Source organism: Physella acuta, unplaced genomic scaffold (genome assembly GCF_028476545.2).
Source record: "Physella acuta isolate Inbredline_101_S28 unplaced genomic scaffold, ASM2847654v3 ptg001613l, whole genome shotgun sequence".
Classification (NCBI taxonomy): Eukaryota; Metazoa; Mollusca; class Gastropoda; family Physidae; genus Physella; species Physella acuta.
Window position 1 is genome coordinate 3,814 of NW_026733127.1, and position 16,911 is coordinate 20,724.

At 32.6% G+C, this 16,911-nt stretch overlaps 2 protein-coding genes across 2 annotated transcripts; one reads left to right on the forward strand and one right to left on the reverse strand.

The window, feature by feature from the left end:
- Nucleotides 1-1,129: 1,129 nt before the first annotated feature.
- LOC131929315 (4-pyridoxate dehydrogenase) lies at nt 1,130-9,353 on the forward strand. The gene is made up of 11 exons (XM_059285427.1): nt 1,130-1,307; nt 1,530-1,738; nt 2,432-2,624; nt 4,239-4,370; nt 4,809-4,930; nt 5,180-5,347; nt 6,673-6,823; nt 6,994-7,145; nt 7,318-7,495; nt 8,408-8,633; nt 9,150-9,353. Exons 1-11 carry the CDS (start codon nt 1,187-1,189, stop codon nt 9,298-9,300), a joined length of 1,803 nt encoding a protein of 600 aa, XP_059141410.1. The 5' UTR covers nt 1,130-1,186; the 3' UTR covers nt 9,301-9,353.
- Nucleotides 9,354-10,635: 1,282 nt separating this feature from the next.
- Nucleotides 10,636-16,154, reverse strand: LOC131929317 (transmembrane protein 47). The gene is made up of 5 exons (XM_059285429.1): nt 15,930-16,154; nt 14,863-15,028; nt 14,598-14,735; nt 14,317-14,369; nt 10,636-13,922 (listed from the first exon to the last, which is right to left on the reverse strand). Exons 1-5 carry the CDS (start codon nt 15,960-15,962, stop codon nt 13,734-13,736), a joined length of 579 nt encoding a protein of 192 aa, XP_059141412.1. The 5' UTR covers nt 15,963-16,154; the 3' UTR covers nt 10,636-13,733.
- Between the last annotated feature and the right edge of the window lie 757 nt (nt 16,155-16,911).

Consider the following 16,911-nt stretch of genomic DNA (forward strand, 5'->3'; position numbering starts at 1 on the left):
ACACCCCACCCAAAAATGTTAGGGGTGTTCAAGTACTAGCTAAATAAAAACGCTAAATCAGGCCATAAAACTTTCTATTTCAGTCGTTGTGAAAGGTAACTCGCGATATGCTTTATTATCGGGAGAGTTGTGTCCCCTATTTTTGCAGACTACAAGGCTACTAAGAAAAATCATATTACAAATTCTTTAGCGACGTTCAGGTATTTTTAAAGATTCTGTAAATGTAGATTCTATGTTGAAATGTTATTTTAACTCTTAAAACCGTAAAATTAATTTATATAGCCTAGGGCTTATATTAAATGTTTCAATAATCAGTCCGAGAATCAATAGTAGGGCCTTATGTCTGTGCAAAAAAAAAAGTAGCTTTTAATTTTAACTTTTTAAGTATTTTAACTCCCTTAGTTAAAAGTGCCAGTGCTACTCACTTCATGCCCTTGCCTAGGCTTATGGATGTACTCCTTCACATTCTGAGATATTTTGTATTTTATGATTTGTGTTAAACTAAATAATAAGGTCTACTCTTAACATTCTGTTCTGATACATGCTCTTAGATTCACTACAGATTAAAGACAATACTTTTGAAAACATTTCAGTTTCAGAAACTATAATATAATATTATATATATATATATATATATATATATATATATATATATATATATATATATATATATATATATATATATATATATATATATATATATATATATATATATATATATATAATATAATATATATGTATATATAGAGATATAGTGCCCACAACCCATGTTTACTCCCCCCTCCCTCCACAAACAATTGAAAGTGAAAAAAATATAGAGACTTAGATCTATTATTCTATATCATATAGAAAATATATAATTCTAATTATTGCAATCAATCATTTAATGCTAGCAGTCAACACACTAATAGTTACAGATATTGATCCAGCTAGAGTTGTGTTGTGTGTTGACTTAAGTTGTAGATCTAACTCTCTTCAATCAAAGTTTAATAATAGAGTAATGAGTTCTGCTTCATGATGAGCTACAGCCTTTGAAATCATATTTTAATGATGTGAACACATCTATTACTCTGGTTTGCTCTTTTTATAATCTTCTTCTTTCTATTCACAGAAAAACAAGATCATGATCATTGATTAAAAACAAGTGTAAAATATAGACCAACAATTATTGCAAATAAAAATCAGAATGGCAGTTGAATTAAATATTATTTTTCTAATAGCAGTGGCTATTATTTTTAAAACCTATTACATAGACAAGGAAGAACCTTGGGTTTCACATCTGAATACAACTTATGACTATATCATTGGTATGTTACAAATAATTCAGTTGATTAAATTCATGTTTGATTGCAAAGTTTAATTGTCTTTGTAATTTGTTTTTACAATTGGAATGATTAAAGTATTTAAAGATATAAGCAGTGGAAAAAAGAACCAAACATGAACATTTTTAGTTTTTTATATACTTTAATAGATAAGTGGTTAGATGAAGTGGTCCTCAATATTTTAATGAAGGACCCTCTTCGTTTCAGTGGGAGCTGGATCAGCGGGCTGTGTACTAGCCAATCGTTTGTCAGAATCTGCTAATGTGACGGTCTTAGTGCTGGAGGCAGGGGGCAGTGACGTGGGTGACCCTTTGATAGATACGCCAGGATATGCCCCTCTCACTCTCAAAACTGATATAGACTGGGCGTATTACTCAGAACCTCAGAGAGATGTTATGGGTGGCTTGAAAGATGGTGTAAGCATCTCCAGATTTTTTAATATTTTAGAATTTTATGTTGTTTATTTTTTAATTTTCATAACATAATTAAAGTACTGTGGGTTGTAATGTTAGATTTATAATAATTTTTAAAAGGGTTATCAGTTATTTTATTTTAAGTTAATAGGTTTATGGATATCATTAAAATGCATTTAAATCAAACAGTTTAACTCTACAGTAGGCCTATGAGTAATGATGTGTTGTTAACTTTGCCTTAACCCTGCATCACAATATTCAGCAATTCATCCTATTAATTTAATCCCAACAAAAATATATTTGAAGTTTTAAATGGCTTTCATAAAATTGTAACACAATTTTAGATGCTCAATATCAAATGGAAATTATGGATAAATGCAGTGGCGTAGGCAAGGGGGGGTGGGGGTTAGGGGATTATAACCCCTCCCATGGACTCATATATGACTTTGTGTACATGGAAGAATATTTGAACCCCTCCCATGACCAATTCCTGGCTACGCCACTGGATAATTGGATAGGATTTATTCAAAATTGCAAAAAAAGATGAGATTTTAAATTTGAATGCAAATATTCTTTTTGACACAAAAAGATAATAGAGCTAACAATGTTTTAAATGATTAATGATTTAACTTGGTACATGCACTTATTAAAATAGTAACTATTTACTGAGCATTGCAACCAATTTCCTTAACCCAGCGCTCCTTCTGGCCCCGTGGAAAAGTTGTTGGTGGTTCTGGTAGTGTCAATGCTATGATATATGCTCGTGGTTCTCGCCATGACTACGACAGATGGGCCAAGTATATGGGAGTGCCTGACTGGAACTATCAACATGTCTTGCCTTACTTCAACAAGATGGAGAACGTCTTGATAAAAGGTCTTGAGGATTCAGGTATAACAGATTGTGATATGTGTGGGGGCTTGTCAGATGACAAACAAAACAGAGGGGAACACAAGACAGCTGTAGTATTTGTTGAACTCTACTCTGGTTGATGTCCATTATTTGAAACTCTTCTCATAGATGAAATGACATCATTTAAACTCTTCTCATAGATGTAACATGACATCATTTAAACTCTGCTCATACAGGTGACATGACATCATTTAAACTCTGCTCATACAGGTGACATGACATCATTTAAACTCTGCTCATACAGATGACATGACATCATTTAAACTCTGCTCATACAGATGACATCATTTAAACTCTGCTCATACAGATGACATGACATCATTTAAACTCTGCTCATACAGGTGACATGACATCATTTAAACTCTGCTCATACAGGTGACATGACATCATTTAAACTCTGCTCATACAGGTGACATGACATCATTTAAACTCTGCTCATACAGATGACATGACATCATTTAAACTCTGCTCATACAGGTGACATGACATCATTTAAACTCTGCTCATACAGATGACATGACATCATTTAAACTCTGCTCATACAGGTGACATGACATCAATTAAACTCTGCTCATACAGATGACATGACATCATTTAAACTCTGCTCATACAGATGACATCATTTAAACTCTGCTCATACAGATGACATGACATCATTTAAACTCTGCTCATACAGGTGACATGACATCATTTAAACTCTGCTCATACAGGTGACATGACATCATTTAAACTCTGCTCATACAGATGACATGACATCATTTAAACTCTGCTCATACAGATGACATCATTTAAACTCTGCTCATACAGATGACATGACATCATTTAAACTCTGCTCATACAGGTGACATGACATCATTTAAACTCTGCTCATACAGGTGACATGACATCATTTAAACTCTGCTCATACAGATGACATGACATCATTTAAACTCTGCTCATACAGATGACAGCATTTAAACTCTGCTCATACAGATGACATGACATCATTTAAACTCTGCTCATACAGATGACATGACATCATTTAAACTCTGCTCATACAGATGACATGACATCATTTAAACTCTGCTCATACAGATGACATCATTTAAACTCATACAGACCATAAGAGAACAACAGGTGGCACTACTTTAACAAACTAGATCACATGACTGATATAAATAGTTCTCTGGTGTATCTTTGATTTACATACTACATCACTAATATAAAAATGCCAAAATTAATCAATAAAATAAAAGCGTATGCAATTTAACATACCTTATATGGTTGTTGTATAGATCATCTGCAATAGTCCAGAGCTCCAGCTTTAAATGATGAATAATTTAACACTGAAAAGAGCTTATCAAGCACTAATTAGTACATGAATCATACTTTTTTGGAGCTTAAAGAAATATTCTCTACTTTTTTTGTCATTGAGGCTACCAAATCTAACAGATAATAATCTATCTAATCAGCAGTTTACAAAACTAAAATTGCTTAATAATACAGTAATTCTAGTAAGTTTAAAAAATGTTTAATCATATTTCAATTATTGTTTTCATTTTTTTTTATGTGAAATAATTATTAAATATATATAGATAAATTTAATCACTGCAGATTATCGAGGGCATGATGGACCAATAACAGTCAATCACATAGAACCACATCCTATAGTGGAGAAGTTAGTTGAGGCAGCTAAAGCTGTGGGGTACCCTGATAATCAGGATTATAATGGAAGATCTATGGAAGGTAAGTTATGAAGTCATATCACGATTATAATGTAAGATCTATGGAGGGTAAGTTATGACATTATGTGTTAGACAGAATTTTTGGTTCCTTACTTAAGCTCTCATGACCAGTTTTAGCTTTTCCCAAAAATCAGTTTAGAAAACTAAGGTTTCATAATTGTTAGATTCTATAACACATACAATTTTACAGTTACATTTTTTTATGTTGCAAAACCAAATAAATTCAAGCCTGTTTTTGTGTGGTTAAGTTATTAGGTTGGATTTTTATGAAGCCTATTTAATATCATACACGTGGATGATGTTCATATTAGTAAAACATCTGTTGATATATCATTCTTATTGCTCATGGTGATTTAAAATTATGTTTTTGGTTGATCTGTGCCAGTTACTATTGAGCCAATTATTTAAAATTAATAGTTTATAAAATGTCTCATCCAAGGTGTATTCAATGCACAAGTAAACTCCAACAGTGGTGAAAGATGGAGCACAGCAAAAGCTTATCTCCATCCAGTGCTGGACAGGTCAAACCTCCATGTTGCTATCCACTCTCATGTCACTAAGGTTTGTTTCATTATTTTAAACATTATTTTCCTGTCTGAGATATGTCTCTCATCTAATGTAATTTAATGTTCTGTTTAAAACTTGTTTATAATGTCTAGATAGCAATAAAAAATAAAGAGTGTGAAGGAGTTGTATTGATATAATTTTTTGTCACTAAGGTTTGTTTCATCATCTTTTTAAACCAAAGTTTTCTGTTCTCAGTCTCTGTCTAAGGTAATTCAATCCTCTGTTTAAAACTTTAATGTCCAGGTAGTAATAAAAAACAAAGAGTGTAAAGGAGTTGAGGTCATAAGAAATGGGAGGAAGTACATGATACAAGCCAGGAAGGAGGTGATACTGTCAGCTGGTACTGTAGGCTCCGCCCACATCCTCATGCTGTCAGGTGTTGGACCCCAACAGCATCTTGAATCTCACAAGGTAAGACACATTTTTATCAATACCAATGCTGGAGTATAAATTTATATGGGTGTGAGGGGAGATGAAAAGATAGGATCTTCCGCCCATTGTGAGGGTAGGGAAAACACTAACATCACCAAATGTGAGAGTGGGGGTGGTGAAGATGATGAAAAGATCCAACTCACAGTTCAAGTCAAAATATAAAGTTCTTTATTAAAACTTATACAGAATCAACTTCCTATCTACTAATCTACACTGTACTACTACCACTACTATCTAACTGTATCTAGCTCTACATATGTCTGACCGTCTCTACCTAATGCTACATTTCTCTACCTAACTGACTGTTCTCTTTGCTAGCTAATTATCCTCTGTCTCCCCAGCTCTACATATCTTGACCACCTCTAACCGATACCTAACACCTTCTCTACCGCTGATCCAACTACGGACCCACGCTTCAGTGATCAGCTGACCGTCCCATGTGACCGGTCAGCTCCTGTACTTTCATTGGTCTCTCTGACCAACTCGCTATAGTCTGGTTCTGCTAACCTCTATCTGCTTGACCTGCCCTTGACGTAACCTTGCATCATCACAATGGGTTATTAACTTTTTACAAGATATTTAGTAATTAATTAGTCATAAACTATAATTAAAGTATTACAATTTTAGTTAAATTAGTCATTTTTGGAATCAAAATACAATCTAATTGGATTACTTTTTTAATATATAAGATTTAATATTACAAAAGCTTCAAATAAAATTTATATTTCTCTACTTCTTTGTTTAAGTAGATTTTTCTGTGATCTTTTATACTGAATTAGATTTGTTACTACATTGATTTTTTGCTATACTGATTTATATTTTTTGCAACACTGATTTAGATATGTTGCTACACTGATTTAGATTTGTTGTTATACTGATTTAGATTTGTTGCTACACTGATTTAGATTTGTTGTTATACTGATTTAGATTTGTTGCTACACTGATTTAGATTTGTTGTTATACTGATTTAGATTTGTTGCTATACTGATTTAGAATTGTTGCTGTACTGATTTAGATCTGTTGCTATTCTGATTTAGATTTGTTGCTATACTGATTTAGATTTGTTGCTATACTGATTTGATTTGTTGCTACAGTGATTTAGATTTATTGCTATACTGATTTAGATTTGTTGCTACAGTGATTTAGATTTGTTGCTACACTGATTTATATTTGTTGCAATACTGATTTAGATTTGTTGATAGAGTGATTTAGATAGATTTGTTGCTACACTGATTTAGATTTGTTGCTATACTGATTTAGATTTGTTGCTACACTGATTGAGATTTGTTGCTACACTGATTTAGATTTCTGTTGTTGCTAACCTACCTGTGGGAGAGAACCTACAAGATCACCTGTTTTTTGATGTTGGTGTGCAGATCAAAGAGCCTTTGTCTGCCACAAGAAATAGTTTCAGTTCTCTCTGGTCACATCTAATGTACAAGCTCTTTGGCACAGGTAAATTTTGTCTAACTAAACCCTGGGTGTTAGAATCAGCAACATGATACTTTTACATATCACTTGTAGGCCTATTCCAATGGGTTTTTTAATGTTAATAATACAACTTGATATTAATTATGTTTTTTTTATCTATAATATATGTCGTGTTTGTATGTCATGCTCCATAGGGCCTATGAGCTCTCCATTTTTACTAGAGAGCTTAGCTTTTAAAAGCACAACAAAGGAAACTAGGGAAATGGATTGGCCAGATTTACAGTTGGGGTTTACTAGTGCATTGCCAAGTGGTGTGTTACTGGATAAGTTTGGTTATAATGAAGAGGTATGTTGTTCTAGTTTAACACACAATGTTTAAACTCTTAGGTTAAATTAAATTGTAATAGTTGAGCATTAATTAACTTTATTGTATCTGTTAGATTATTTGTTTAAATAATCATTTAAGGACTTATTATATATGAAGATTTTAAGATTTATTTTTATTGCACCTCATGCAGGTCAAAGCTGAAATGGCTGGGAGGGATGTAGCTGATTATGGCTTTGCTTGCCTCCCTTGTCTTACACGCCCAGAAAGCAGGGGGCTCATTAGTCTGAGATCTAATGATCCGTTTGATTATCCTGTCATTCAAGCTAATTACCTGAAGCGCCAGGAGGACATAGAACTCCTGATTAGAGGTGACCTGCATTTAAATATTCTATTATTTTTTTAGAAACTGTTACAGTTAGGGTAGTATTAAATACCCACAATCTTCATTATCAGAAGAATGTGAATACACAATCTACATTATCAGAAGAATGTGAATACACAATCTACATTATCAGAAGAATGTGAATACACAATCTACATTATCAGAAGAATGTGAATATACAATCTACATTATCAGAAGAATGTGAATACACAATCTTCATTATCAGAATAATGTGAATAAACAATCTTCATTATCAGAAGAATGTGATTAAACAATCTTCATTATCAGAAGAATGTGAATACACAATCTTCATTATCAGAAGAATGTGAATAAACAATCTTCATTATCAGAAGAAAGTGAATAGGCCTACACAATCTACATTAATCTACAGTATCAGAAGAATTTGAATAAACAATCTTCATTATCAGAAGAATGTGAATAAACATTCCATAGGTACATAGATTAAAATTTTAATGAAACTTAGAACACCCTTTTAACCTTTGGCCTTTTTTCTAGCGACCCTTCTAAAAAAACTAATTTGCTGTTAGATTAATAGTTGTGGAGGTTTAATTAAGATAACAGTCCTAGACTTTGATTTGAGGTCAATCTTAGCTATGGGTGTAATTAACTTTTTTTCTTCTGATTAATGTTTATTCTTATTTTTGTATCTAAAGTACCCTTCATCCAGAGGGAGAAAGGGAACATAGGGGCTATCTCCCTTCGTCTCTCTTTTTTAACTAAAGTTTTAAGCATAAAATAAACAATGTTTCTTTTTTCTACTCCCACTGGTGTTATAATTAATCCACCATTCATAAAATTTCTATTTACACTTATATTTCATACAAAGTTTGTATCATTCATAATGTTTGTGAGATTTTAATAAACCAAATTTCTCCAGGAATAAACGAATGTAAAAAAATGCTTCAGACTAAGACGATGATGAAATTAGGGGCAGAGTTAACAGAGAGAACCATACCCGCAGTCTGTGCCAGTTACAAGTATGACTCACATGAGTACTGGCAGTGTCTGGTCAAGCGCAGACCACTCACCATGTACCACCCTGTTGGTACCTGTAAGATGGGACCACCAGGGGATGCCACTGCTGTGGTTGACCCTCAGTTAAGGTAAGCTTTTGGCAGAGTTACTTCCACTTTTTCTATTCACTTAATGACTGAGGTAAGCTTTCAACAAGACTGGTGTCCCCTTTTCTGTTTAATTAATGTCAGTAGTAAGCTTTTAACAAGATACCTGACATTTTTCTATTTAATTAATGCCTAAAATATGGAACTTTGACCATAAAATTAATGAAACAAAAACTGTTTTATAATTTCTCTCAAAATGTGTACCTTTTTGTATTCAATAAAAGTAAAGTTATATTTCCATTAATTTAATTTTTAATCTACAATAATATTTAGTGTAATAGCAAATTCTCATAAAACTATTGTAACAAAAATATTACAGTATGTTAAAGGCTATATTGTAACAAAAAGGATTCAGTATGTGTTACTGGTTGTATTGTAATAAAAATGTTACAGCAAGTGTTTAAAGTTGTATCGTAACAACGTTATGTGTTATAGGTTGATACAAGTAATGAAAGCTAAAACTAATTTTATCGTTTGAATTGTCTGTTCCCACCTCAGGGTACAGGGCATTGGCGGCCTGCGTGTGGTGGATGCCTCCATCATGCCCTGGATTGTGTCAGCCAACCCTCAGGCTGCTGTGGTCATGATTGCAGAAAAGTCTGCGGACATGATCCTGGGGAAAACTCCAATGCAGCCGCTACAGTTATGATAATCAACAAACATACCTAGATACACATGTGACCAAGTAGTTTTTTAAAGTATTTTGCATTAGATTTTTACAATGTACATTCTAATTATATACATGATTCCTATTATCTGACTATTTATTGTTAATAAGAATGATAGTTTATTATTTATATATATTAACCCCTTTACCGGGGAAAAAAAAATATTTTTTTTTTGGAAACCGTGTAATTGTTTTTTTTCATTATTTGATTTGTTATGTTGTCCTGACAAAATAAAACATCATTTTGACCTATTTTTATCATCCGCTGTTGAATTGGCTGTTAGATTAGCCTCCCTCTACATTGTTATTGATTTCCAATGCTATTTTCGTATCAAGACGAGTTAACTCGGGACGCACGGCACACAGACGACTTTTTTATCTGAAGACGAGTTAACTCGTGATGTACGGTTAAGCCCAAGATTTTAATGACGAGTTAACTCGAGACACACGGTAAAGGGGTTAAAACTTTTGTCAACCATACTATTTTAAACCCTGTCTTTCAGTATGCTTATGTTTCTTTCACTATTTATGTTAGCTTTTGTGTCTAGTTATAAATGTACACAAATCTAATGCCTTATTATAATTTATTAGGCCTTGCCATTTTAGTGTTTTCATGTTGTTTAATTCTTACATTACTATGTATGTATAAACAGTTGTATAACTATGTTGTTATTTATTTACAAAACATGTGCACCATGAATGAATACTCACTTTTATAATACTCTCCAGAATTTTGTTAGCATAAAGGTTTAACTAAATAAACTTTTTCTTGCCAGTTTTATTGGTTTTGATTATAACAAACTATATAATTGATGATTGTACATCTATAAAGGGGAAATTAAGTACTTAGCAATAAGAATCATCAGTGTCATTCTGTGTCATACTTTGAAAAAGTATGTTTATTGATTAGTTTATAGTGATGTGGTGTCAGCTACATTTAGAACGAATTACAAAAACGTGGGAAAAAATATTAAAAATGCTTATAAAACTAAGCTTTAAATGCGCTGAAAACATGAAACTAACACGCTTTTTTAAAAATGAAATCTTTGGTCGTGCATAAAATCTACAAAATTTGGCAACCAACGCCTTTCTTAATGAAAGCAAATTATTTTTTATTTTCAGTGCATTTAAAAGATCATTATAAGGATTTTTAAAATCTTTTTTATTATTATTTAAATTAAGCATAAATGAACTGACCGGATGAGTATGAGAAAGCAGAAATCATGAGTTTTATGTTGTTCAAAAACTCTGGTCAAGCGAGGCCATTACACCCGGACAAGTACAAGAGTGAAATGAAATAAAACAGTTCAGGCTGACAACAAAACTTTATTGGATGATCAGAATTTGTTGACTAACTATTTTAACTAAACATGTACAACAAAATGTATATCAAGTTTACCAAACAAGTTCAGTGTAAAAAATTGTATATTAAGTCATATAGATATGTCCATTTTTTAAAATTATGTTAGCTTACTGCTCAAAGGTTTCACACTTGTTAATTTACATGTTTTTCAACTTTAAAATGTTTTATCTGAACAGTCTACACGGAGATTTATCTTGTATTTTTAAGATGAAACAAAGTACAAAGTGTTTAGCCTTGTTAAAAAAAGTTGTCATTACCTGTCAGAAAATTATATAATGCCACAGCAATAACTAAAAATCTTAGGAAAATACAGTCAATAGGGGTGAACAAATTCTACTGCTAGAAATGGCAGAAGTATTTGATTGGTGGATAAGATGGTATCCAACTTCATGTATTTGGTGGTTGAGACAGTGTCATGGCTCCTATCTCAGTTGGCTTCAGGTACTAAAAAGGGCTGAATGGGCTCAATGATATCTTTTGATTATGCTTAAGCCACAGACCAGGTTATCACCAGGATTTAAACTTCAGACCTCAGGTTTTAAGGATGACCACCAATTGAGTCCTCCACTGACCACCATCCTTACCCATGCCAATTTATATACTTGTCTGATCAAATATTACACCAATTGATAGCCAATTGTTTGTTGTTTTTCTAAAATAAGACTATTTAACAAACAAAAAAATTGTCATGTCTTACAATAATTAAAAATATATACACACACTACTAGCTAACAAGCATCTTCTGACAAATGTGTTTTCTTAAAAAGAATATGTCAAGGTGTTCAACAATTTTTAGAAGACAACCCCTAAAGCTGAGACAGTTATGACTGCACATAGCACCAATTGATCCTCACAGGGTTTTTTTTTAAAATTACAGGTTTAAAAAAATGTAAAAGTGTTAACAAACATAACCATGGTAATAAGTAGGCATATGTGAAGAAAAAGACTAGAAATTGACCAAAAAAGCTGTTATAACTATGCAGACAAAAGTTTAGATCTGTAATGACTATTTAGATAGGTTGAAATTTGTATAACTAGACAAAAATGTATACTATTAAGCAAAATATTCTATGTGTTCAAACTGCTGAAAAAAGTGACAGCTGAGTAAAATGTGTAAAAAATATAAATATAGAATGACTAAAGATTAATGCCAAGGATAGGATCAAAGATAATATGAATCTCAGATTTAATGAAGATTATATTTATGTTGAGTTAACACAAAAAATGTTGAGAGTAGTAGAAATTTTAAATAAAACTATGAATTAAAACACAAGTAAATGTATCCCTTCCCACTTCAGATACGAACATGGAATGTTATAATAAAAAAAGAACCATTTCTCGTTAATTAGCAATTTGATATTTCTTTGAGACAGGAATGAGTTTCATGAATTACAATAGAACATGTTATTCACATTATTAAACAACAATAATAAATACAACAAACCAGTGGTTTCAAACCATCTGGTGTCTGTTTGATTATGTATCCTTTAATACTGGCCAAAAAACTTATACATTTTAAAATAAATAACAATCATTAGAACATTAAAAACAGAAAGGTATTTTTTTTAAAAAAAAGGAATGTTATTCACTAACATTACAGAAATGTATAAAATCTCTAAATACACAAAATAATTCATGTGGTTTTTTTCAATAAAAATAAAATAAATTGATTATAATTCAATTTAATTTTTACCTTAACTGTAAAGCCTGTTTAAAATGACAAGCCCTCTGGATTTACTTTAAAAAATTATTAGTGGGAAAAAAACTAGCAATAAAAATAGCGACTAGTATAACAACATCAAATAGCTTACAACATAAATTTTAAGATATTTACAGTATTTTGACATTGAAATAAACAAGGAATGTGACACCCCAGCATATCACAACTAGCATTTAGCAGCAACCAATGTTGGAATATCAATGACAGTGTAAAAATAAACAGCAATAAATGTACAGACTAATAAGTTAAGGAATGTACATTGATGTAAGTGAAATACACCAAGAGCAATAAATCACATTGTTGTAACCTAAGGTGGCTGCATACACAGAACATACCTGAAGTGTTAATAAATATACCAGAGTGATAAAAAGTAGTCTGGTAGTGATTGATAATTACATTGTTCTTTAATTACTTAATTAAGCAAATTTTTAAGTAGGATTTTTAAAAAAAACCAACAAAATAAGCACGTGTTAACAAAGTGCTGACTAGTCTTATATAAGTTATTATGTAAAAATGGTAATGAGTTGTGTTTTGTATTATGACTGGAGAATAAACCAGCTTTAAAAAAATATTTGTCACATTTGATTATAAAAATTAAAACAATCTTGTAAAAATGAGATTGTGCCTCAACCAACAGACTATAAAATTTGTAATATCAATACATTTTATTATTATGCACCGTTCTATATTTCATCACTTAAATTAATCTCAAATGTCCCACTTAAATAGGTTGGTCAATGAACACTTTTTACAAACTTTTACTTTGTTCACAATTACTGTTCGTTAACAAAAGGGGAGATGACTGTTGTAGTGTGAAGGGTTGTTTTAAAAGAGAATACTTTCTTCACAATAATGGGGAAGATATAAAACAAAACAAGTATTAAAATCATTATCATAACAAGCTTTAAAGCATACTAAAAATAGGAAAGCAAGCTCAGCTCTAAATACCATATTTGTAAAAATTAAAATGTTAGTCACAAAATATTTTGAGAAGATTTCTAGAGTCAAAATCTTATTTTTACTAAAATAAATAATTAAGATCTAGATTTATGTCCATGCTTTTAGCCCTTTAAGTTTGTTATGAAAATGTTTTTTGATACTTGTTCTAATTTTTTCAACTTAAACCACTGCGTTAAGTTTGGAACAAGGTTTATACAATAGCTGTCTACTATAAATGATGGAACACGGCTTGCACAATATTTGCCACCTATAATGAAATCTGGCTTACACAATACTTGTCAACCATGACGGAATATGGCTTAGACAATGCTTACAATAATGGCCTACACAGTCTACTCATCTGATGTGTACCTGAATCAAGATTTCAGCTGATCAGTTGACGCTGAAGTAAGATTTGTCGTCCACAGATTTCATGGGCTGGGCATCCTCTTCTTCCCTCAGCCGAATGAAAAAGAAAATGGCTCCCCCCATCAGAAAGAAAACAGTGCCACAAGCTATGCCAAATGTCCAAGAGAACTCAAAGTCAGAGGTTTCCGCATTGTAGTCAGGGTTTGTTCTTACCTAGGGAAAACAAAATAACCACGGTATAATTTCAAACTAGACTCATAACAGAACCTTAAAAGCTAGTTTAATATCAGAATGACCTACGACATTAGAAAGTCTGGAATTTGAATACAGATTCAAGTACATCCAACTCACATTAGGGAAAACAAGGGTGGTCTGGCATAGTCCTGACTACACCATCTTTCATATACCGAGATCACAGAAATAACAAGTGAACTTTACTTCATACTTCACTTGGTCCATATAGCATTAGGTTCTAAAAGGAGGTTTACATTTTTACAACATGACCCCCACTACATGTTTAAGCTCTAACAAAATCAAACTAATCCTCACATTCAAACAGAAACAGGTTAAACAAAGAGGTAGACTTTAGTTTCTCTATGACACTTACCTCCTGTGTAAACATAACAGGGTAAATGATGAGACTAATCACCATACAGATACCTAAAACAAAACATAGGCCATTAAGAAGGGAAATAACCTCAATTTACTGGATCATATTATTATGGTCTTGTAGTATTATAGTTACTTAGATTTTTTTAAAACCATACAACGTTCTGATAAAAATGTTTATGTTATATTCTAAAGATCTGTTACAAATGTTGGAATACTTCAATATTTCCAATGATGCATTAAAATAAAGATCAACAGAAGAAAAAATGAAGCTCTTACAGGAAAGAATGCAGACTCCACCAGCTAAGACATATGGCATACGTCGCTTAGCACAAAGACCCCATATTCCAAGTGCTGCACCCAGCACATCAGCTATGAGGGACAAGAACACCATAGCAGCACAGCCTGCAAGCCAGTCTACAAAAAAACCAACATTCTCATTAAATAGAAAATCAATACAAGAAAGAAGAAAATTAAATATGACCACTAGACAATCAGGCAACAAATAAAAAAAAAAAAATTATGATTTGATGAATGAAGTTACCTGCACTGAGGCACATCTCAAATGAAGCATGAACCTTCAAGCAATCCCACCAAAGCCCCCATGACTTAACATCGCCCTCATAAAAAGACGCACTGACCCAATCAGGACCTGCCAGTGACACAATGGTTAGAACTATTGCAATGCTCACCATCACCACTGACATGATCTGTAAAAATAAAAATTACTGCTTATTCAAATTTAAGTAGCAATACTATGCCTAGATTCTAATTATTTTTTAACAAGGAAAATAAAATTAGTAGTTCTTAGTCTCTTAGACAGGGGATTACTGTAAATTTATTAGCCTACAGCCTACTTGTTTATGAAAAGTGATGTGTGACTAATATATTCAATAATATCCTTATAAGTTATTTTATGGGAAGGCAAATATCTTTAACTTCAAGTTTAAATTAATGAAAAATGCATGGGTTAAAGGGAGTGTCTACTCGTAATTATATATTGTTTTACTGAAATTAAATTTTTGCATTGGCCTAGCTACGTAATTAGCTATTTTTAACAAACAAATCATGGGCCCATTATTTATTGTTTAAAATAAAATGTATTGTCCAGCGTATGCTTAAGCCTACATATTTTTTTATTATCTTCTGTAGGACATTCAACTTTTTTATATTGTGATGTTTTTTACTGTACGGCTGGTCGAAGTGGTTATGCTTCCAGGCAGCAAGTGTTTTGAGATGTGTTACAAAAGATATGTATTTTGTCCCTCCCCCCTCATGTTTACTTAGTAAATAAAGACTGTTGAGCTTTTAACTTTTTAAGGGATATGATTACAGCTACAGATTAGGCAATAGCCAATCCAATGTTTTATGGCAACTTTAAGACTTCTTAAGACATAAGTTGAGTACTTTATGCAGTTTATGGTAGGCATGACCATGAGAGCTCGGGTTAGGAATAGGAACAGGATATGGTTAAATCTAAAGATGTTAGACCAACATAACAGTTGGCTGACAAAGTAACAAACAACAGAAGCATAAACAAACATTAAAATTAAACATTGTAGGCCTATTTTGAAGTTCAACTCAAGCCTTGAACTTGAACGCTTGTTTTACCTTGAATGGTCGAATGCTCTGAAACTCTCCCATTATTAAAATTATCTTTTAAGCAAACAACGATGAACTAAGATTTTGAACAATAAATATAAATGTTACTAGTAGATCTAGATCTGTATCTAGATCTAGTATAACTCGAAAATGTTCATTTAAAAGAGGTTGGGTAGTCTATCCTTCAGATCAATGTTTCATAGATCTACTATGCATTCATTTGCAAATGTTTAGCGGATGTAGAATTTTACACTTTAATGATCATTTTTGTAAAAGAGTTCGGATTTCCTGGAAAATTTAATCAACAATGCAGCAACTTTCCCGTGTATTTTTTTTTTTTTTTTTTTTTTTTGCAGATGTAGATAGAAGACACAACTCGTGACAAAAAAATGCCAGTGATGAAACAGTCAGCCCTGTAAAAATTGCCTCAAACAAACGGACCCTGTCATATAGGCTCCAGACAATAGGGCTCCTGTCATCACCAGAGGCGTAGCGACCCTACCCGGCGCCCGGGGACAAACTTTTCGATTTGCATCCCCCCCCCCTCAAGATTTCGATTTGCATCCTCCCCCCCCCCCTCAAACTTTCGATTTGCACCACCCTCAACCTTTCAATTTATTTTTCCAACCCATTTTGGCGCCCCCTAAGGTTGGCGCCCGGGGACATATGTCCCCCGCCCCCCCCCCCCCTCGCTACGCTACTGCACGATTCCTAAGCAAATCCAAGTTTATTAGTCTAGTAATATTAGTTTAATTTCGATCAATTATTATATATTATCTATGAGGTGCCAGAAAAGAACGGTAGTATGTTAGTTTCTCTGTACTCGAGACACTCCATTTTACAATAGCTTTTGTCGCTACAATTAATCTTCTGTCAGTTTTTTCAGGCATCTCCCCCCCCCCAACCTCCTGACGAAATAGAGAAAATATATATTATAATTATAGCCTAAAGGCCAGGGCCCACTTTAACCATCATCTGCCCTCCTCCCACT

Coding starts and splice junctions, on each gene's coding strand:
- LOC131929317 (XM_059285429.1), bottom strand. CDS start 15,962: ATGGGAGAGTTTCAGAGCATTCGACCATTCAAG. Junction 15,029..15,929: donor AGAGCATTCGACCATTCAAG/GTAAAACAAGCG, acceptor TTATTTTTACAG/ATCATGTCAGTGGTGATGGT. Junction 13,923..14,316: donor CTGTTATGTTTACACAGGAG/GTAAGTGTCATA, acceptor TGTTTTCCCTAG/GTAAGAACAAACCCTGACTA.
- LOC131929315 (XM_059285427.1), top strand. CDS start 1,187: ATGGCAGTTGAATTAAATATTATTTTTCTAATAGCAGTGGCTATTATT. Junction 7,496..8,407: donor CATAGAACTCCTGATTAGAG/GTGACCTGCATT, acceptor AAATTTCTCCAG/GAATAAACGAATGTAAAAAA. Junction 8,634..9,149: donor GTGGTTGACCCTCAGTTAAG/GTAAGCTTTTGG, acceptor TTCCCACCTCAG/GGTACAGGGCATTGGCGGCC.